The sequence below is a fragment of the Acanthochromis polyacanthus genome, chromosome 11 (assembly GCF_021347895.1).
Source record: "Acanthochromis polyacanthus isolate Apoly-LR-REF ecotype Palm Island chromosome 11, KAUST_Apoly_ChrSc, whole genome shotgun sequence".
NCBI lineage: Eukaryota > Metazoa > Chordata > Actinopteri > Pomacentridae > Acanthochromis > Acanthochromis polyacanthus.
In genome coordinates, this window is record NC_067123.1 from 27,995,076 (window position 1) to 28,018,093 (window position 23,018).

Consider the following 23,018-nt stretch of genomic DNA (forward strand, 5'->3'; position numbering starts at 1 on the left):
CACACCACCTCTCCTCCCCCCACCCTCCACCACCTCTGGACTCCACATACAGTCTCCTTGTCACCCCACCACCACCACCACCCCCTCTCCGGTCATCCTCCTCCACCCCCAGCCTCTCCATAACAGCTGATCAGGTGAGAAGTGAGTTAATAAAGATCAAGACCAGGAAAGCCGCAGGTCCTGATGGAATCGCCTCCAGAATCCTCAGAGACTGTGCAGACCAGCTCTGTCAGGTGCTGCATCTTTAACCTGAGCCTGAGTCTGGAGAGGGTTCCTGTGTTGTGGAAGACTTCCTGCCTGGTTCCTGTCTCAAAGACCAGGAACCCCAGACAGCCAAACCACTTCAGACCTGTGGCCCTCACTTCTCGTCTGATGAAGACGATGGAGAGGATCATCCTCAAGAATCTACGCCCCCCGGTGAGCCCTAATCTGGACCCACTGCAATTCGCTTACCAACCGAACATTGGAGTGGATGACACAGTTGTCTACCTGCTATACAGATCGCTGACTCACCTGGAGGACACCAGCAGCACTGTGAGGGTCATGTTCTTTGACTTCTCCAGTGCTTTCAACACAATCCAGCCTTCTCTGCTCAGAGTGAAGCTTGAGGGAGTGGGAGTAGACCATCACCTGGCTGCTTGGATCATCGACTACCTCACCAACAGACCACAGTACGTGAGGCTTCAGGACTGTGTTTCTGATGTAGTGGTCAGCAACATGGGGGCCCCACAGGGGACAGTGCTCTCTCCCTTTCTCTTCATCCTGTACACATCAGACTTCCACTACAACTCTGGGAGCTGTCACCTCCAGAAATTCTCGGATGATACAGCCATTGTTGGGTGTGTGTCTGATGGGGACGAGATGGAGTACAGGACAGTCATCTCTGACTTTTGTCGACTGGTGTGAGCAAAACCATCTGCAGCTCAACGCCAGTAAGACGAAAGAGATGACCATCGACTTCCGCAGAAGGAGGACACCTCAGACTGCACCGGTGAACATCCAGGGTTTGGACATTGAGATAGTGGACTCATACAAATACCTGGGCGTTCACCTCAACAACAAACTGGACTGGTCACACAACAAAGAGGTCCTGTACAAGAAGGGCCAAAGTCGTCTCCACCTGCTGAGGAGACTGAGGTCCTTTGGAGTGTGCAGGACTCTGCTCCGGACATTCTATGACTCCGTGGTAGCGTCTGCTGTTTTCTATGCAGTGGTCTGCTGGGGAGCAGGGAGCTCTGAAAGGGACAGAAAGAGACTGAACAGACTGGTCAGGAGGGCCGGTTCTGTGCTGGACTGTTCCCTGGACTCCATAGAGGAGGTGGGTGAGAGGATCAGTGACAACCCCTCTGACCCACTGCATGACACTGTGGAGTCTCAAAGTAGCTTTTTCAGCAGTAGACTGAGACACCTAACTTGCAAGGAGCGCTATCGCAAGTCATTCATTCCATCTGCTACAAGACTTTATAACATCAGCATCACTGGCTGATGTTAACACAAAACTGGACTCTATCACATCATCCTTTAGCACATAATCTGCACAGTTCTTGAGCTATTTTACTTTTACTTCACATCATTACATAAGCCACATTTTACATCTTACACTCCTGAACATATTGTGATTGTTATGTTTATCATTATATTGTCTATTGTTGCTTATGCATGCTGCTGTAACATGGGAAATTTCCCCGGACATGGGGAGCAATAAAGGATGATCTTACCTTACCTGGATCCTGTTTTTTTAAGGATATTTTACATCCCACCCATCAAATTTCAAATAATCTATGTACAAAATACTAAAACATGCAGATGTGTAAATGTACTTGTCCTGAGACCAAATCTAAAAAATTTCAGAGAAAAAAAAGGTTTGAGTGTTTTTTTTTTAAAGACCAAATAAGTCTGGAGTTCCCCTAAAATGTCATTTTTCTCTTATCCCACCGCCTTAATGACCAAATTGAATCTCAAAACAGTTAAAATGAAATTTAAACCTCCTTTTTTGGCATTATTGACTCCATTGATGACTCTTGCAATTATGGGAACCTTTTTTTAATCAACATAATATTTTAAATAATAATTGTGATGCATGGAACGTGTCCCACAACAACAAATGGGCAGAGCAAAGCTATGTCCTCCCTTTAAAGAAAGCACGGCTTTCTATCCTGCCGATGGGTTTTGTGGTTCAAATGGTTACAGAATATAAAAATGTCATAATGATACACCGTCAGCATAAATCACAGAACTGTATTAAATAAAGAAATCATGAACAGGAAGACTTTTTCAACAGTTTTATTAATTAACGCAACTTACAGTCAAGCCAAAGAGTGAACTATATTAAGTGATACGTATTCACATTATGTCCTAACAGGGTTTTACAGCATATCTTGTGTTCTGTAAGCGTAAGTGTTACCAAAAAATAAGGAAATGTAAAATAGAAATCAAAGCTTACAACTTTACAACAACAAGAACAAGGAGCTTAGCAGTGGATGTGAACAAATTAAATCAGCAACATAAAGACCCTCACCAGAACAGGAATGACAGCAAATTCAGTTTTGGCATGTTGTGGTTTAAATAAGGGAGAATAGAGAAAAAAAGAGAAAAAAAAAATAAGTATATATAACTCAAAATTGAGCTCAAAATGACACAAATGAAGGGAGGTTTGAATTCACACAGCTTTGCAGGGCTGCCTTTGCCAAGAGACTTTGGTCACTTTGCTTCTCCATCACATTTGACAAAAAAAAAACAAAAAAAACACAAGGTAGAGAATGAAAACGGAGGGAAAAATACACGAAGAAAAACGGAGTGTCCTGGAATCAGTTCTGTGAATGACGAGGGGAATATGTTTTATATCTTTCAAGAGTCTACAGATGATTGTCTGTTGTCCTTAAACGAAAGAGAAAAATCAAAAGTTTTGCAGTCGACTGCAACTCCAGGACAGACCCTACATTCATAGGAGGTAGATAACATGGCAACGACTCAACGCGAAGTCTCTAAAAACAAGACAAAAAAAAACAAAACGTGTCTATATGGGAATCAAGCTTTCTGTCAAGTTTGTGAAATTGTAGTGCATAATTTGTTCAACTTTTAAGGCCAAATAGAAACCTCACGTGTAGATCTAAGGCTATTTTAAGACAAAGGTGTGTGAAGAGGGGGATGAGTGGGGGGGTGGGGTGGTGGCGGTGAGCAGATACAGCCCTTTCACGGCAATACCTGAGTCAACAGTTGCGTTTTACCACAGATGCTTGGCGCACATCAACTCTTTGTCAACTACACTCGATAGTTTTTGGCTATACGGATACAGGGAATATGCAAAAAAACAACAAAAAAAAACAAAAAAAGGACAGAAAATACAATGTGCTCAGGAATATTGGGATGAGATTTAAATTGCATAAATGACACATTATCATTTGGCCACAAGGCGTAACAGCAGAACTGTCAGGTTAACTGGTTGTGGCATGTGCACAGCCTGTAGTGACATTCAAACCTCCCGAGAGGGGAAAATGAAAATGTTATTGGACAATATGAAGTACACTAAAGAGAAAAAAAAAGTCAATGCAGCATATATCAGGCTTATGAGGTACTTCATGAATATATATAGATATATCAATTTTTTTTAGAAAAGCTCTTCAAAGTCATATTATTCCTTATAATTCCTATTGATAGCATAAAATACCTCGTCAGTTATTTCTTTTTTACTTTCTGCCCAACCTCACGTGGGCGACTTTTTTTTTTTTTTTTTTGAGACTGCTTTGAAAGTGCAAAACACAAATACTGATCGTTCTTTGCAGCATCTACACGCAAGGTTGCATGATAATTAAAAAAAGAAATGGAAATTACATTTTTATGCGGCATGGCAGATTTTTGTCAAACCTTTATTTTGAAAAGACTCACAAACCCAACGCTCGGGGCAGATGGAGAAGAGAGAGAGAGAGATCCGACAAAAGGCACACATAAAAAAATAAACACTACAAACACGCCGGGTGTTTTCGACGACGACGACAACTTGCGGTTTAACAGCCACGCCACCTCACCTCATATGTACCTTTTCGTCGAAGTTTACAATGATCTGATACGCTGTAACGTGTATTCAAATGTGTAGATTCCCTTTGTTAATCGTCACACGCAAACTACATCTTATAACCCTTTACAAAGACGGCGCTGGGTGCGGCTACTCGTAGGAAAAGCAGAAGTGACGGTATGAGCATGAGACAGGGACATGCACCCTGGTTTTATTGCAGTTTGTCGTGGGTTAACATGGCAGAAACATGGAGGCGTCTGATCACTCTATCCACGATGAAACCTTGTATTTCTGGTGAAATCAGAAAGAGCCGGTTCCAAATACTGAGACAAAGTTTATCTAATCAAACAGCCACCTTGTCCCGCTGACTAAAAGTCCAACATGTTTACTGAGCGCTCTTGTCTGGTCTAAAAACCAAAAGTACCAATGATCTACAGCCACATGCTAACATTATTGCTGTACATACGTCTTTCAACAAACCATCGCCGCCTCTACAAACATTCCTCATCAAGGTTTTGCTGGAGCATGAACACATTATCGTAGTGAATGGGAATTACGATGGCACGTTTGAAAGATTCAGTCATGTCTACCTTGAATGTGAATGAGTCCTAGATGGGCTGGGTTGCTTCAGTCTTTTGAAATGAAAAATTAAACAAAATAAAAAAAAAAGGACTCACATTGAACGACGAAACTCCCAATTACAAAAATTTGGTCCCCTAAGATGTAACCAACTAAAGCGAGCAACCAGTCATACACAATCACTTGGTTTTCCATTCGTTAAGGTTCAAGAAAAGAGCAGTGCTCTCGTGTGATATTGGCTTGTATTGGTTTGGTCACTACAATTTTTGATTTTGTTACCATTGTTATAAATTAGGGATATTATTAGCTAGCACCTGACACTGCTCTGAGGTAGTTTTTTTTTTAAAATTTATTTTACTCCGAGTTGGAAAACAAAAAGCCAAGTCATTGTCGAGACTAGAAATGCTTTGAAAAAAAAATTACAAAAAAATACCCACGAGTCTTGCAAGATTGGATGCATGTAGATCAGCTGGATGGCATTGGTTTGGTTTGGTGAAGCTCTGTAACAGTTCTCCTCAGTCAAGATCTGATTAATACCGAGCCTTGCCCCAAATATCCACCAGATGCAGCTGTCATGTTCTGGCTCTGTGACTCTTAGGCTTAAAGTTTACTTGTCGATGTACAGATATGCCAATATTCAATGTCATTTTACATGAAACAGCAAATTACAGATAAAAAGATGAGGATAAGATGGCAAAAAAAACAAAAAAACAAGTACTAGTCAGCCACGCCAACCCAACTAGTAGAAATTGACAGGAAAATGAAATGGAATTCATTCCTTTGAGACAATAAAAATCTCAACGAATTAGATTTAGATTAGATTTACCATTTCCTTCTGTAAAAGCTGTGTTGCCTGCATGGCTTTAAGTATTGGCAAAACAATTCTAAACTATGCAAACGGCTTAAATACGCTCAAAACACAACACATCTGCATCCAGTAGACAAGAAGAGTCATGGTTCGCTCCTCAGGTACGTTAGTATCCCGTTTGAATTGGTACTCAATAATCGAGGCGAAAAACAATAACAAAGGTGAACTTTAACTGCTCGGGCCCTGTGGACGCCACACCGGTGTCACGTGGCTACAGATAACTGGGTGGATATTGGCGTGATAACTGTCATCTAAGAATAGGAAGAGGAAAATCATGCCCGCTGAAGCCAGTCGAGTGCTATGTGAATCACAGACGGTCATTTATAAATCCAGAAAAACAGCTGCGTAGCAAAACACCTGACAAAAGCAAGGGACACGAGCGACAAACAAAAAGCTTCTTTGCTTTTTCACCGCGCTAAGGAGTTAAAAAAAGCCAAACTCAGGGAGGATTTGAACAATTTACAGGGCGACTCTGCAAGGGCTGAACAGGAACATCAAACTGAGAGCTGAAAATCTAACAGCAATCAAGATCACACACTGAAGCAACCATCATATATATATAAAATTATATATATACACACACACAACTCTTATGTTACGGCACCTCACACAAGCATGACGCCAGAACAGGTAAGATGACTACTCTTCTGCACCAGTGTGAAACGTTTGTCTCCTAAAACTACAGTAGCCAACATCCAGAGAAAGACATCTCAACTGTAGACTTGTTTATCTCGTGTTAATGGGTGAAAAGATCCGCGATATCAGCCGTGATGTGGGTAATATCTAAATGAATGAGATCTTAAAGAAGAAAATAATACTTTCGGAAATATTAAAGCCTATAAATAAGAGAAAAACACCAAAAAATAATAATGAAACAAGAAGGCTGTACACGAGAAGCAAAGATGAGTATAAATGTACTGGATGGATAAGCCTATACAATAATACAAACCACGCAGGGTCTAATTACATTCATTGTTATTATTTGGAGCTAGGAAAATAGGCTCTACTCTACAAGAGATTTCTTTACATCAGCAATAGTTTCTCTACAAGAGACGGATAAGCGGCAGAAAGGAGAGACATTACTATACAGAGGGTAATGGTATGGAATAAATGGATGTATTGGTTGTTGCTTTGCTTCAAATCTTTTATTCCAAGACCATTCAAAGTCCAAAAAAGTAAAGAGGCTGATCGTTACACTTGGAGAATTTTTGTCTCAGCCTCTTTCAACTTAAAATTTACACACACCTTAGAAAAAAACAAAAGAAAAGGAAAAGATTTTGAAAATACAATTAACTGATTAAATTAGCTTATGATATGCCGATAACTTTACAAAACAGCCATTTCTACAACCTGCTTTATCCAGGTTTTGGCCACTTCAAAAGACAACGGAAGAACAGCCAAACTGAGGTGAACGTATGCATTTAATTACATTTGAGAAATAAAAGTATCCTGTAATGTCACCGAATGCCTTACTGAGCACCTTGTGCACCATTTTACTTGTAAACGGTGCCACATTCATCCAGGCTAGGAGTATTTGTTTCAAAAACATTCTTGATTTAACTCATTGTGACGAACATGATTTATGCGAAAAGGAAAAGCCTCTTCTGAGTCTTGATATGTATAGTTTACGGTGGTGTTTGACACAAAGAGGCCTCATTTGAAGTATGATTTTATATGCACTTTGCAGTCTTTGACAGGGACCATGTCAAACCTTCCAGCACAGTTTATCCTCTCACAGCACTTTGGCATCCAACAAGAAGGGATCACAAAAACCTTACTAGCCGCCGCTAATCACCTCCTTTCAACACCTGTCACTTTGTTTTGCATAAAGCACCTTTTTCTCACCGTCATCGTACAAAGGCAACCCTCCACTCAACTGCAAATGTCACTCTTTCGTTATCATTTAAAGGCATTAGGATAGTTCTGAAAAGTGACACACTGAATGCTGGTTGGCCGAACAGAATCCCTCCCGATCAGCTAGTCTGCCTATCTCTGAATGGCGAGCGTACACGTCGACACTCTCAGGCCTGTTGGCTAAGTGTCTTTTATTTTGAAGAGCCACCAATGCCAAAGAAAATAAAGAGGCTGCCAGTCTGGCCCCTGATAAATACTCTTAATGCATGAATAGCTACGAAGTCCATTCTTATTTAGTGCAAAAATAACATTGTGAAATATTTGAGTTTTACGTCCAGGAAAAGCAATGCCATTCTCATCTGGTTTCATAAGGTGCTGGTATAGGTAATGTAAAAAGCAGTAAAGCAGTAACAACAAGTACAAACCCACGTCTCGTTATCGCACAAGTTTTCAAGAAAGGTAATGTCTGTGATGTTGCAGGCATTAACTTTTGCATTTTTAATCACTTTCCACACTTCATAACCTCTGTGGGACAACCTCGAATGATAGTAATACAATAAATTCACTGATTTGAAAGGCATATGGTCGAATTACAAAGACCGGTACTCACTAGGACTAGGACATTTACTCCCAAACAGAGGTTTCACTTGAAATGTAAGATTCATTTATTCATTGTGACCAGATCAGAATAAGACCGGTGCTTAAATGAAGAACTTACAGGCATGATTGCACAGAGTAATAACTGTTCTGTGTTGGAATTCGCATCATCAACAGTCTTCGTGTGAGATCTCTCTGGCTGACCTTTTACACGTTGGGTATTTTCTCGTCTCTTTTAGCTTCTAAGCGACTTTGATTCTCAGTCTGACTAACGGCGTCACTGTTGTTCACTGTCCTGACCGAGGATATGCAACGATCGCAGCAGATGTGGGCTTTGCAATTGCTGTTAAACTGCTCTGGTGGAAAACCAAACGTGTCAAAAAGTCTGTCATTTTAGCGGTGCATAGAATAAAAGGAAATAAAGCAGGGAAAGCTGTGTGTCGATAAAAACACAGTTCAAGAATTTGGTCGTACAGCTCAGCACTAAAAACTCTTACAAGGAAAAAAAAAAACACATTCTCTCTCATCAGTTTGAGCAAAACTATGAAAAAAAAAATATTTAAACTGAAAAAGCGCGTTCACCATCATGCACACCAAGCGTTTAAAACTTCTATCAATGCAAGACTCAAACAAATGCCAATTAGATAGATAGCAGGGGTAATTATAAGGAAATGGCCAGCAGTGTGATGTTACCATAACACTTGAACAGGTAACAAGAGGTAGAACACACAGCCATTTCCATACAATTACGCAAGTGTCACGCAATATGGCCGAGCCTCCCGCTTCGATTGAGGAACACACATCTATAGAAGTCATACCCAAATGTTCTGCTATCAAAAGTGCATCCAAATTTACATGTTGTGAGACCAGCACCGATAAGAACAATATTGACATCATAACAGTAAATATCAAGTACATGATTTTCAGAATGCCCCACAAACACAGTCAGTCGGATTTCTAGTTGCTTAACAGGTAACGAGTAAAAAGGGAAACATAAAGGAGGTCATCAAAGGGAGAGAGAAGATCCTCAAAATGATGAAGCATCTTTTTAGCGCACAACTAAAAAGCCTTGTGGACCAGTCCAGTGAGGATTTAAGGTGGTTTACAGTGAAAACTTCTAGCACCTAGAATCACGATGTCCTTTTGTGCTTCCATGTCTTTTTGAATATTAATCATGTAAAAGTTTGTAATCTTGTTTGGCTAGGAAAGATTGTGTGTTACAAAGGATGCAGCCAATGTTGAGGCTATAAAATCTGCAATGTTACAAATGACCACATCAATACTTCATCCCGTTGGAAAGGCATGAAGACGCTGATAAGCCCTAAAAACGCTACTCAATGCAATATGCTGAAAAAACAACATATAAAGCCCTGATTATCTACATCTATAAATGACCCAAATTCATGTGAGATATCCCACTGCTAAATCTCTTGGTTAAAAATGATGCATAGTTAGAAAATATAGACTACTCGCCTCCAATCAAGACTATGTGAACATTCGCCAGCTTAACTTAGTAGTAAAACTTAGGTGGGATGTTATTCAGTAATAATGTTTATTAGTAAGACTAACAGTCTTAGAAGGCAAGAGAATATTTGCATTTAAACTCTGTATACAAATAGACAGTGTTAATTTAGACTACATGTGGGCCAGTCTTTTAAAAAATTCTCTATAATTTGTCAGCAGCCTCCACTGAAAGCTTATTCAAAATATACCTCATTACCAACATTACGATATAGTATAAAGACTCACAAAAAGTCATTTGCATAAAACCAAGGCTTTTGTGCGATGACCACTCCTGATTCTCGGAGCAAACACTGTATTAAAACAGGTTCTTTTAGGGAATTTCGATCAGTTAAAGTCTAAAACGTCGCAGCTTTCACTCCACAGTACCGAATGCCCGGATATCGAGAAGCCACCCAAAAATCCCGCTCCGACAGCGACACTGCAGAAAACACTATCCTGCTGCTATGTACATTACAACATAGAAATAGGGTTGATGTGTGTAGAAAGGAAGAAATAGACAATTCTCACAAATGCTTAAATGTCTAAAACATGAGTCAGCTACATGCATATTCATCGCAAAACAAAAAAACAGAAACAGACTAAAAACAGAAGGGAACCAAAAAGAAAAAGGTTTCATTGTGTTCCCCTCTAACGATGATTTCTACATCATGTGTCTTTCATCAACACGGCTCAGAATACATTAGAAAGGTGTCCTTGCTGGGAGCCAGTCCCAATACACTATTTCTCTGTGTGAGAATTAGGTTACTGTTGCAACTTTATCAGTTCAGACTAAAAATGGAGCAGAGAAGAAGAAAATTATGTTCTTTCAATCTCTATCTAAACACTATAAAGTGTTGGTTCACGGGTTGAACAAATCTGATGCAAAAAATCCTGTGGTTGCCACCAGATTTGGCATTAAATGGTCATCGGTGTCAATCAAGGACAAATACTGAAAACCCAGCGGATGTGGGCCAACTCATTCAAAGTTTTACATAGAAGTGACAACAAAAAGATGGTCTCAAATGGCACTTTTAATCACATAGTGCCCTATGTGAAAAAAGAAAAAAAAAAAAAATCACACACAACCCTCAATATATTAAGTACTTTTGTCCTGATTGAAGTACTCATTCTGGTCAGTGCACTTTGCTTTGATTGGCTGATAAATAATGTTTGTCAGAGGACTAAATCATTAGGCATATCAACAGTGAATGGACCCCCTCATCTTTAGATTTTTCCTTCTCCCTTCAAGCACCGAGACTCGAACGAACCAAAACAGAAGGAGGGGGGTGAGTCACATCTTCAAATTCATGACCTCCTCATGGTTTACTGTTACAGCCAAATAGTTTAGAAATGGTGGATTTATTTTATCAGTGTAAAAAGTTTCCCATTTCTTCTCATACTTTGCAACATAATTCCCTACAACAAATACAAATACACACTAATGCAAAACATGTAAATAAAACCTCTTCCAGCTCCTCAAGAAAGAGGGTTTCTTTTGCATCTTACAGTCTAATAGCTGGTTTGGTTTTAGTGGGTTTAGGGGCTGAAGTACAATTGTAGACATAGTTGTAACCGACAGGTTTGTTAGGTTGGGAGATCACGATGTGAAACCACTGTGATGCTATCTACAGCTGACAGTGAGACAGCGAGGGGTAGTGTGTTCCATCAGTTGGGTCTCACCCACGCCAACCTGGGTTTGTGTGCTCGCTCTCAGGCAAAGTACATGGTGCGCAGGGTGTCCTGGTGGATCTGAACTGCCTTGGCCAAGGCCTGGTGGTCACGCCCGTTGCTCTGGCCTGACGTATGACTGCCCTCAGCACTGGAAGGGAAACAAATTGCAGATTGGTAAACACATTAGACACATGTCACAAACCTTTGATAAGGCTTGATTAATCATAAAATGATGCACGGAGCTGTTTAATAAGACAATTAATGTCTGAAAGAGTAAATGTTCTAGTCCTCACCTGTCATGCTCTTTGTCCACCAAGTGATAGCGAGCCCGGAAAGCCACCAAATGGGCATAGTAGGCTGGTGCTGGGATGGAAACTGACCGGGTGCAGCGTACATAAGTGTGGCACAACTGATACGTGAGGACCTGCAGTTCATCCGAAGAGAAGTGGTTGTCGTCCCAGAGCACATGGTAGTGAGACGGCCTGCTGGTTCCCTGCAAGAGGTGATAATGGATGTCAGGTTTAGCATTTGTGTTTATGAGAAGATTTATAAAACACACGCGCATGGGAAACCTCCAGTCCGTACTTTAGTTGTGTACTCCTTGAGCATATGCACACAAAGGAACCTCGCAGGTTTTTTTTTTCAGCCTACAATGTATTCAACAACTTGTTTCTTTCTACCATTGTTTGTCATCGCTGCTTGACCTACACTGTGGTGAATTCAGTATACTGTTTGCAATGTGGACTGGACTGCTGCGTTTATGCTGGTGGCACTGTTGAAGCTTTACCTGGCTGAAGGCTGGCTCACTGACCCTCAGTCTAACAAGATTCTTTACACTACAGACTTTCTGCGAAAACTTAAAAATCCTCCTTTCCTAAATCTTCATGAGTCTGACCGTGACTAAAGCAAAATGGGCTTCATCAGCACGTCTCACTGAAATATAAAGAAGCAGGGTAAGAGGAGAGGCACAAAAGAGCAACTGAGAGGGCTACCTTTGAATCACATTCCCCTAATCCCTATTACCTAGACCAATGTATCCTGAACTGGAGTATCCTGAAGAGAAGGACTCCAATTGTGTGTTGTTGGTTTTTACATGGCCCGGTCACACCGCCCGAACTTTGCTGGAGCGTTCCTTGAACGGTAGGGAGGGGGGGCCGAATTTCGACAACGCTCGTCACCGCGCACATAATGGGGAAAAAAACGAAAACACGGGGGTTGGCTTAGCGTTGGTTTAGCGGTGCACCGCTGAAGCCGGCGTTGCTTTAGCGGCGTTCTGCGCATGTGGGCGTTGGCTCGGCAGGGGTATAAAGTTGGTTTAGCGGCATACCGCTTGTGACTATGGAGCTGAACGGATCGTTTTGATACAAGTTCTGATTGATTTTTGATAGAAGTGCTGGAAGGCTCGTGGATCCTCATTCCTCAGCTCCACCATCAGCTTGTCATACAGTCCATGTTCAGGCCTTCTCAGTATCCACTGTCTGACCCACACAACTCCGTCTCTCCTTCTCTCTCTTCTCCTTCTGTCAACAGCTTCAACACCTGACACCGTTCCAGCAACCCCGTGTCCGCTCATAAAACGCTTACAACCGCTCCACCGAAGTTTGTGCAATGTTTAATCGCCGCCCGGGCAACGCTGGCGAAGCAGGGGTGGTCCAGCGTTCAAGATTTCTGCGTTGGCCTAGCGGACCCAAGCGTCCACGAACTTGCGTCTAGCGATGCCAAACTTTGACTGGGCGTTGGTGGAGCGGGGGTGAACTTTGCCGGGGCGGAAAATTGCCCCCTCCTCACCGCTCACAATATTTTGTGCAGCTCAAAACTTTCGGAGCGGTAGGAGGGCCCCTCCAGAAACATCAGCGGTGGCCGAGCGTATACGGCGTTGCTTTAACGGGGGCCAACTTCTGTTAAACGGAGGTGAACGGTTACGAGCGGTGATGAATTTTTTTCACCACTCCAGGAACGCTCCAGCAAAGTTCAGGCGGTGTGACCGGGCCTGTATATGCCTTTATATAAATGAATGCACTGTAAAACCACACCAGTACGAGGACACCAAAGACACTTTGACACGAGTCCATTCTACCTGGGATTTCCCGTCAATTTTTAACAAGAACCCTGCCTCTTATTTCAGCGTATCACACAAGCCCTACAGAGGGGTTTATGAATCATATTGGGACATTTACAAAAGTTTTACTCTATTTGACTAGTTTGACCACAGCTGATCATAGTCCAGCTCTTACCTGAATGCCAGCATGACTGCAAAGGTAGAAGTCAAACTCTGATGGGTGTGTAATTTTGGTGTCCACCGTGGTGCCTGCTGGAATGTTTCCACTCTTCCCAACCTGTAAAAATACACAAAAATGGTTCAATGCTCGTTCGGCACGTTAAAGTTTGAAATTACAAACCTAGTCTTGTGGGAGGAAAACACAACTTTGATGAATATTTTTCCCAACTCGCCAATCAATATTACATTTTCTATTCCTTATATTTGTATGCACTTTCTCACTGCTTATGAAACGTATAAAATTAAGCTCACTACAAACGACACAATACTGACCCTTTCGTTTCTGTCCATACAGAACAGTCTTGTGTGGTGTCTCTTCTGCACGACCACAAAGGTTATACCAGGCTGGTAGTCCTTCTCCAACTTGATACAGGCCTCACGAATCGCCAGCAGCTCATGCTGAAGAACCTGCAGGTAACAAAGTCAATAGATGTGAAAGATTTCCAGAAAGAGAAAGCTTAACAAGTCAAGTTTTACATACACTAAATTTACAATGATACAAATGTAGGGTTAGACATTAACAGTAGCCACTGTAAACTGTTTTTTTTTTTTGTTTTTTTTTAGCTTGGTACACATGCATAAATAAAACTGTTCACATAATCTGAAATTTTTTTACATTATTTTGTATCATCACTGACAAGTGTCACCTGGTTGAACTGGCCCTCGGAGATGCCATCTCGGTAGTAGATTATTCTGGTGGGTTTGAAGCGGGTGGACTTGTAAAACTGGATGAGCAGCTCCCTCACCATGGTGGCCAGGTCCTGGATGATTTCCTGACGGTGCTGCTGCACCCGCACTGTGGCACAGTATCGACTGGGATGGGCATCCATACTACCAACCACCTAAAAAGGAAAAGCAAATATAACTAAAGTGAAGGAATAAACCAGAATGACAACGTAACTGATAAAGGGTGGCACACCTTTGAATAATCCCAGTGAAATGGGGAACTTTGTAATATGCATTCAACCCCCTTTGAAAAGCTACTTCTGCTTTAGATCTGCAGACTACAGCTGAATGAAAAAGTGACAGTTCTGAGAACAAAGCCACACTTCACTTTTTGTTTCACTTCTTTTTTAGAGGTACTGGTTACAAGGTTCGGAATACATCTCCATTTGTGAGGGTCACATTTAAGATGAAATAAGGTGTCACATGGCTCTGTGTCTGTCCAAGATTTTTTTTACTGACTGACTCTTTACAAGTGAAGTGTTCAATGAAGAGTTAACCTTCTTGCAGTGGTGTGATGATACTTACAGCAGCGATGGAAGGCTTCTTTCCATCTCCTGCAGGCGGATGAGTCACATCTGCACCAAGGAAGATCACTGGCTGCTGGAATACCAATGGCCTGGAACAAAAAAACTCAGACTAAGAAATGCAGACAAAATTCTACGAAATAGCTGTAGCAGCGATGGAACGCTAAACGTAATTTTTTTTTGATATGATAAGCATTTCTTAAACACGCTAGACGTAAATGCACCTGAATAACTGCATAATTTTAACTGTATCAGTATTTCCACTAACCTGCCCTGCGGGAGAAGGATGTTATTGACGCCGCCCAGCTTGACGTTGATCTTCAGACAGAGGTTGGAGAGGGTCTGAGGTGTTGTCTTCTGAACATTCTTCACCTGCACACACTGTGTGGCCATGCCAAGCACCGTGTCCCCAACACGTTTCACCTCAGCTACAAAACACATCAGAGCAGCAAGGACGCATTTGTTAACTGAACTTGATCAGATAGTGGGTGTTCCTGCTCCAGTGCATACCAAAAATGCACACACACAGACTGACTAATTACAGCGATTCTTGGAGCAGAGTTAGGTCAAGGCCATACTGGCAATGTAAAGTGTAATTTTCATGAATTTTATGTAGGCCCCTCACCATAAACCGGCGTCTTCCCCGGCAGGATGACCACCACCAACTGGAGGCCCTGGTAGCTGTACTTGAGGTGCCTGAACATTGGCTCGACGCTGTCAGCACCCTGGGCATATTTACAGAAGCAAGGCTGACCCTGGATGGGCATTCCTGCATCGCGAGAGATCTTCCTCAGCTGATCTGTAAAAGCTCTGAGAGAAGAAGACCTTGATTATTTAAAGGTCAGAGATGTTTAGCAGGTCTCTAGCAGTTTAGAGTATGTATAGCCAACATTATCTCTGAATAAAAAAGGAAAGTTAATCAACAAAGAGAAAACAATCGTAGAAAAATGACTCAAACATTTGATACTGATTGCTAAAAGTGCAATATACTGTCTGGACTACCAAACTCTGTCGAAGCAGACGTTTTTGAATTGAACCACATGAATGCTTGTCTTAACTGAACACTTACTCTGAATATATTATTAGCAACATTATGTTTAGTGCTGCAGACCTAGATAAAATGGGGCCTGCCAGTCATGCAGTTAGGTACATGAATGCAACGGATAAAGCCAGGCGTATGCACTACAAATACATAGCACAGCTGTACATGGTCAGCATGTGCTCTAACAACCCCACAGAGCTACCTTTGTACAGGGAACCACTTGCTAAACTGGGTTATCACAAGATTTGTGGTGAAAAAGAACAGAAGCACAAATACAACATCAAGTCGTTGGCTGCATCATTTGATCCTCTAACTAACACATGCACTGAGTCAGAGATCTGAAGACACACAAGGCGCAATAAGTTCAATGTATCTGTGTTTTCTTTTTTTTTTTTTTTAAATCTCCGTTTCATCTATACCGTTTGTTTCAGCCTCTACACTATGCTCCAACTACTCACCATTACCAGGTCTGTAATTAAAGGCCGACTGCCATAAATCAGTGTTTCCACACATACATGAAAGCATGAAATACATCTGCACCGTGGTGGAGCAGATATATTTTATGGATCTCACTTACTTGAGCAGGAGTTCTGTGCACTGTCTTTGTGGTGCAAAGCAGGCGATGGCCCACACTTTGATCTCAATCCCAGTGTGAAACTGCTTGTTCCTCATGTCCCATACTCCCTGGATTGGTGTGGCTATTGCCTTGTTCTGCAAGGTGAAATAACAACAACAACCATATTAGGGTTAGTCAGTGGACACACAATGCAGTTATTCCAATGAAACTTAATAAATAAACTGTGTTGCAGCTACATGCTCCAGGCAGCCACCAACACATTAAAAACCAGCATTCAACCTACCCTGCCTCCATATAGTATTGAAGGTGCTTGCAGGACGCGGCCATTCACTTCTGTCATCTCATCTCTCACCATCACTCCAAATTCACGAACAAAAGGGTCAGTGTTGAAGTTGGCACTTCTCATCTGGGAGCGAAAAAACACAGCAGGTGAAATGACTGCGAGTATCTCAACTTCAAACTTTATCTGAACGGTGTCAATCTTCAAGACTTCAGACAATGTTTTAAATGTATTCATCAAATAAAGTCAGAATGTGAGACCACTCTGACAAATATGCATAATCTTACAAAGCATGTTTATGGCTTCTAACAAAAGTCATTCATTTAAAAAAAAGGGTAAGGTACCAGTCAGGTGTGAACATCATCATAAACCAATCAGAAAAAACACTATGCCTGGGTTTGGTGTAAAATTGAAAAAAGCTGTATCTGGAGCAGAAGTAAAGCACATTTTTCTTAAAGCAGGCTGATTCTTATTTTTAAAAATCAATATCTGCTCAGGTTTCTTTTCTGAACTATCGGCGTCGTCTGCCACTTTCAATGACACAGACTTTGCCTTTGTTGTTTTTTGGTAGCGTTTATAGCAGCAGCCTGATGGGACTGGTGAGCTCACAAGCTCACCATCTTGGCATGATCTGCTATTGGCTCCACACCAACGGGCAAACACTCCTGATCAATCCTGGTCTGTAGCAGTCGGCAGAATGCAAACACTTTTAGTTTTCTTTCTCATGTTGTTGCATAAAAGCGTAAAAATTCTGGAAACCACGCTAATAAAACCCGGGAGCCTTAAAGGTTTGTGATGTTGATGGTTTTAAGAAGAGACCAGAAAATGTCCGGACACATTTATCTTAGAAAAACTTACCAATTTGCTAATCTCATCCTGACGGTCTGGTGCTGATCGGGCTGTGGCACGGATCATAGTGGAGGTCTGATTGTCAGTCAGCTTTTTGATGCAGCGCTGTCCTGCCACTATGTTACACACCTAGAGAGGTCCCACATAAAACAAAACATGTTTGAAAGAAAATCAATAATGCCAAAGGTCGCTTTTCCTAAAGCAAATGCTGTAAACAAAAGGGGGTTGGTGATGCTTACCTCTAGAGGTAGGTAGGTGTGCTTCTGCTCCTGTCCCACCTGTAAACATGGGAGGTGGGGGTATCGCAGGATGAGCTTGTACTTGTCTTTGAAGTACTGTGCTACTGTGCATTCAATAGTTTGGCCACTCTCCTGCTGCAGGGGGAACCTACAGGAATAAACAAATGAAACACTCAGCATGTCTGTGAAGCTTTTTAAGTTTACAGGCAGTGGGAGACTTTTCACACCAGTTTGTCACTAATTTGGTATCGGATATTTCCCAGACATCATCTGGACCAAAGTGTGCTTCATAAATAGTAAACAGTCCGGATGTGGTTATACAAGGATGATTCTCTCTGCCTCCCTGTATGTGGATAAACAGAGCACCCCACATTTTGATTAAAGAGAATATAAAAGAGTTTTCTCACGTTTGGTGGCTGGCTGGTCTTCTGGTCACATTGCACACTCTGTACTTCCTCTTCATCTGGCCACAGTGAGTGATCTCAACCTTTAGGCCTGATGGGAGAAATCACAGTAAAGGATTGCAGAGGTTCAAAAACACCCAAAAACTACGTGGAAAAAAAAATGTGATTATGAGTTGCTGTGACAGAAATAGTTAGAAAACAAACAAAACAGAACACAAGCAAGAAATAGAACTATTGTTATTACTATAAACCTCGATATTAGATTTAAGATTCGTACCCTCAAAGCCTGTAAACTAATTAGTTGAAATCAAATCTGAATAAAGTCCTGATTTCCATCTTCTATTATTACTCCATTTTTGAACTTTTAGGGTTTCGTGGTTTTATATATTCTAACTTTTATTTTAACTTATTTTTATCTTATTTATTTCAGTTTTAGTGTTTTAATTCTCCAAGTGTTTTCCCGGCGGTGGGACTCCCACACGGGGAGCTGTTTCTGTCCATGGGGGTGTTAACCCTTGGTCCCCATACCCCCTCCCCTATTGCCATCAAAAATCAGTAAACAGCCAGGCATCGATGGTCACATTCCACACTTTACTTACCTTTGATTTCTTTTGTAAATTTCACTCGCTGAGAGTCTGTTAAAGGCTTCTGTTGTTCTTCAATGCTTTTGAAATCCAAAACCTCGCACATGAACTCAATTACAGGCTGGGCTTTGTAGAATGCAGTGGCGGAAACTGCAGGCAAAACGAGCACGCAGAGATTAGATTCATCGAACCCACTTCACTTTTATATCATTTTTGCTCCAAGAAACAGAAATTATTACCATCAATGTTTAGCATCATTTTCCAGAGGGAAGGTCTGACAGACTGGTGGAAACCAAACCACACCTCTCTGCCACCACCAAGAGGATTGGAGCATCCCTCTGAAGGAGTGAAGAAAGAGCGCCCCACTGGGGTATACCTGCAACAGGAAACAGTCAGTGCTCAACTCTAAATAACAGCAAAGAGAAACCATTCAACAAACAGGTTAAAATAAAGTTCCTCAACAAAGACATGTAAGGAAAAAGCGATACGGAATACTATACACTATGCAATAACGAATATTAAATTAAGTATGTAGTCAAACAGATTGTCTATTTCAAGATTCAACCCTTCACAATATTAGAACATATGGAACCAATCCCTGCCTAGAAGGGAGAAAATTAAGTAGTGCTGAGTGAAAACCAAGCCATTCAGCACTTTTCTATTATGCTATGTTTATACCTTTTGGCCTTAAGTAAATGTGGTCTCTGTTAATGTAAGTACATCTGTGTATTCCCTCATACAGTGTGACCAGATTTTCACACATTCAGTGGACTTGAATGACTGACAGTGGACTTGGACTTGAATGGCTTGATCTTTGCAGGTCTGCATGTTGAATGCCTTGGAGTAGCAATAACGGGACGGCAAATTTGTAACAATGTTCAAACATAAGTGGTCATTTTTTATAACTACAAGCAGAAGCTGGCTGTGCATTAGAATAGGATTATTTGATGGCATCATTTTAAAGGCCTGAACAACAAAAGTTCAAGACGATCCACACAACAATGATCAAAGGCCTACCTCATAGAAGGCAAATGTCTCATGACCACATCCAAGGCTTGAATCGTCTCAAACGGGACGCTGGGCAGTCGTCCTGATAACGCCTCGTGCAGAGCTTGCAGACTGACGCAGGACACCCACTTGATGGCCACTTTGAAACTGCGGTCTTTGCCTTCACCAGGAATTGTCACCTCAAGCTCCACCTGTGTGAAAGACGAACAAAAACAAAATGGCAGATGTAAAGCAATTTTCCTAAAAGGTGTAGATTTTTATTGTTGCAAGTTGTCCTGTAAATACATACTTTGTCTCTGCCTATGGGTAAGGGCATGGCAGTGTAAAGGTTCTTCCTTCCATCGTAAACCGGCTTTCGGTCACCGAAGACCTGTGCTTTAAAGTGCTGGACCATGTGCTCCACAATTTCACTGAGAACAAAAATGAAAGAGTAAATTACCACGAGGACCAGAGCATTTTCCTCACCAATCTGCTGAAGAAAGAGACATGGATTACCGATTAACCCTCCTGGGGCATTTCTCAGGCCTGATGTCGATGTCGTAATGGTAGACCTCCAATTTGGGAATTTCCATCTCAAAGAAGTTGGCCTGGAGCTTGATTGTCCTGCCCATTGTCCCAAAGTCTGGCCGTGAAGGTGGCTTGAACACATATTCTGGCACCGGGGATGATGGGGGGTCTGAGCCAGGGGGGTCAGAAGAAGGAAAACAACAGAAGCAAAGTAAAGCTCACACTGTACTTACATGAGAAAGACCCTTATCAGTAGCATATAACCTCAAAAATAAGAACTGTGCTTATACACCATCGATAACTGTGTGTTTCTAAGCTGATAACACAAAATAAAACCTTGACTGAACCATGAGTTAGCCATTATTGGAAAAATATTGAACAACAAATCTGCTGTTATTTAAGTAATCAACACATGAATGCAAGTGAGGTAGCAGGTACACCTTTTATACATACATATTTGAAACCAAATTACAAAAAGAGTGGTTAAATGAATAACTTCTCTTATGAAACATGTCAGGATGAGTTCTGCATAACCTCCTCAGCCGGGTCAGATAATCAGCCTTTAGCATGTGGCCAAAATTATAACACAGAATTTCATTCTAACAAGTCGTGATGCCTCACAAATTTCAAAATGTGAAAAGTTACATGGACATTTGCTTAAATCAGGAGATTCCTCAATGAGCACTGATTGAATTACTCCACCAGTGGCTTGAAAAGGGGTCGTTTCAAGGCAGTAGTCGAACCGGTTTCTTTCATTGACATGTTAATTGAGTCGTTCCTCCACCCGGCTCACACGTTTTAGAAACACTGAGGAAGGGTTAGGGTTAGGGGTAAGCAACACTGCATAGCTTTGACTGTTTGGAGTTCCAGGTGTGCATGGTTTAATGTGCATGCATGCTTTGTATGATCCTGGAAAAGATGAACTAAGCTTTCATCACTGGTAGACATCAAAATGCTGCATATCTGCAAGTTCAGATATTTCAGACTGTCTGAGCAAACACTCCTTTCTCTTCAGTGTCTTATCTTTGTGCTCCAGTCCCACTCACTCAAACAGAAGGACACCCATAAAACCTCGCTATATATATATATATATATATATATATATATATATATGTGTGCGTGTAAAAGTGCAATGCAATTCAGAGCACAAAAAAGTGGTACATTTAGAAGGAAATTGGCTTTGTCGAATGATGCCATGTGTACAGTCTCACCTATGGCACCAATTCATCTGTGTCTTATTTTCCAGACAATTTCATCATTCTGTCTGGAAATTCAGTTGCACTTCAGATAAGTACATACTGTGGTGCTTGAAAGATGTAAAAATCATAATGTGGCCAATTACACTGGACCAGTGCTGGGACCAGTTTAAAGCTTTAAAGTCCAAATATGGAAAAAACTTACCAGAGCTTATTGACCCAGAGGAACGGGGTCCCTCAAGCATCTCGGTAGCTACAGAGGACAAAAAATTCCATGTTACAAATGCTCAAAAATCCTCTTGACCTGATACACACTGTACTAAAATATAAATCGAGGCCAAAATATATACTTTACACGAGTTAAGAATAACATCTTTATTTAGTAAAGAAATGAGGGAAAGTACAACGTGCCATTCATTCTTAATAATAACTGCAAACATTTGTGACTCTTTTTCAGCATGTCTTGCTCTCCTATCACTTTCACAGCACCATCGTCCACAATCAGGAGACTCTTATCAGTGTGCAAACAGAAGTTATCGAGCAAGCTGGCAATCTAACCCTACTGAAGCCACCCTTCCTCCTGGATATAGCCTATTGCTACACACCAAGCCATTTTAAGTTCTGCAGAGAGCACAAAGAAAACAACCCCAAAAACAATTATTGCATTTGAGAAATGCATAAAAGTGTTGGTATTGATTTTATCCTCTCTTACTCAGGTTTAAAAAAAAAAGCTAGATGATGATGGCTACAATGCATAAAAAATTATTTTAATCAAACGAGTACAGTAAGTTTCTACACTGTAACTGTACCACCCTCAGCCAAACTTCATGAACATAGTTTTCGTTTATTCTTTAATGCCACAAAGGCAGCTATGCCTTAACAATGCAATTTGATGGAGTTAGCTACTATACAAAGAGTGCGAAGCAATTAATCACGAAAAAAGTAATCACATTTAAGTTGGATACTGTTAAGCTAATCATAGCGAAGATTGTGGATGAGATTAGGCTGCATGGTCGGCCGCTGAATACTGCTTCAACTATGTGCTTTGTCTTCAACTGTGAGCCACTCAAAATGAAGATCTATGTGTTTGTAATGGCACGATATGTTCAGAAAATGTATACCGCTCGAGCCCATTTCGATGAATTACAGAGGAAAGTTTACTAAAATCAAGTTCGGAAAACGCGGTGCCGCTGAAGCTAACTTGGCTAACAGCAGCTTGTTGTTGTTGCACGCTAGCTAAGCTTGCCTCTGTTACTAATGCCTCCACTTAAGACTAGGACGACATGTTCTTCGTCAAAGGATTGACTGATTTTTATGTTAACTTGCTGAATTAAACAGACATTTAGTGTGTGTTTCACCAACGGCTCGCTGCGACGTAACCGAAAAATACAGCAACTAAGTTAGAGTTTTAATTTTTGCTAGCTGCATCACTTAGCCGATGCTAATGCTAGCAGCAGCAGCACTTACCTCCAGCAGAGGAATACATTTTGTCGACTTTTTAAGCGTGTGTCGTGGACGTACGGCTACTCCACTTTAGTTTGGCCAAATTCCACCGAAACTCATGCGTGGCCGAAAAGCAAGTAGATGCCCAAGAACAAAGGAGGAAACCCAGTTCGAAAATGAAAGATATTTAGTTAGCCAAGTGGTAAATATTTGGAGTCTCTCATCCTCGGCACGGCCCCATCCCCCCAACACACAAAACCACCAGAGCCGAGAGAGT

General features: G+C 41.4%; 1 protein-coding gene across 4 annotated transcripts; it reads right to left on the minus strand.

Moving 5' to 3' along the window:
- Positions 1-2,267: 2,267 nt before the first annotated feature.
- ago2 (argonaute RISC catalytic component 2) lies at positions 2,268-23,018 on the minus strand. Of its 4 annotated transcripts, none has more exons than XM_022200595.2 (20): positions 22,766-23,018; positions 21,504-21,551; positions 20,091-20,271; positions 19,885-20,005; positions 19,605-19,786; positions 18,827-18,963; positions 18,603-18,737; positions 18,007-18,094; positions 17,600-17,747; positions 17,370-17,489; positions 16,515-16,637; positions 16,232-16,365; positions 15,238-15,422; positions 14,881-15,040; positions 14,614-14,704; positions 14,010-14,204; positions 13,636-13,770; positions 13,319-13,420; positions 11,378-11,577; positions 2,268-11,232 (listed from the first exon to the last, which is right to left on the minus strand). In XM_022200595.2, the coding sequence occupies exons 1-20, from the start codon at positions 22,782-22,784 to the stop codon at positions 11,124-11,126; spliced, it is 2,613 nt and encodes an 870-aa protein (XP_022056287.1). In that variant the 5' UTR covers positions 22,785-23,018; the 3' UTR covers positions 2,268-11,123. The 4 variants fall into 4 exon arrangements, with proteins under 4 accessions (XP_022056287.1, XP_051811043.1, XP_051811042.1 ...); XM_051955083.1 differs by having other exon boundaries at positions 14,001-14,204; XM_051955082.1 differs by having other exon boundaries at positions 20,091-20,286.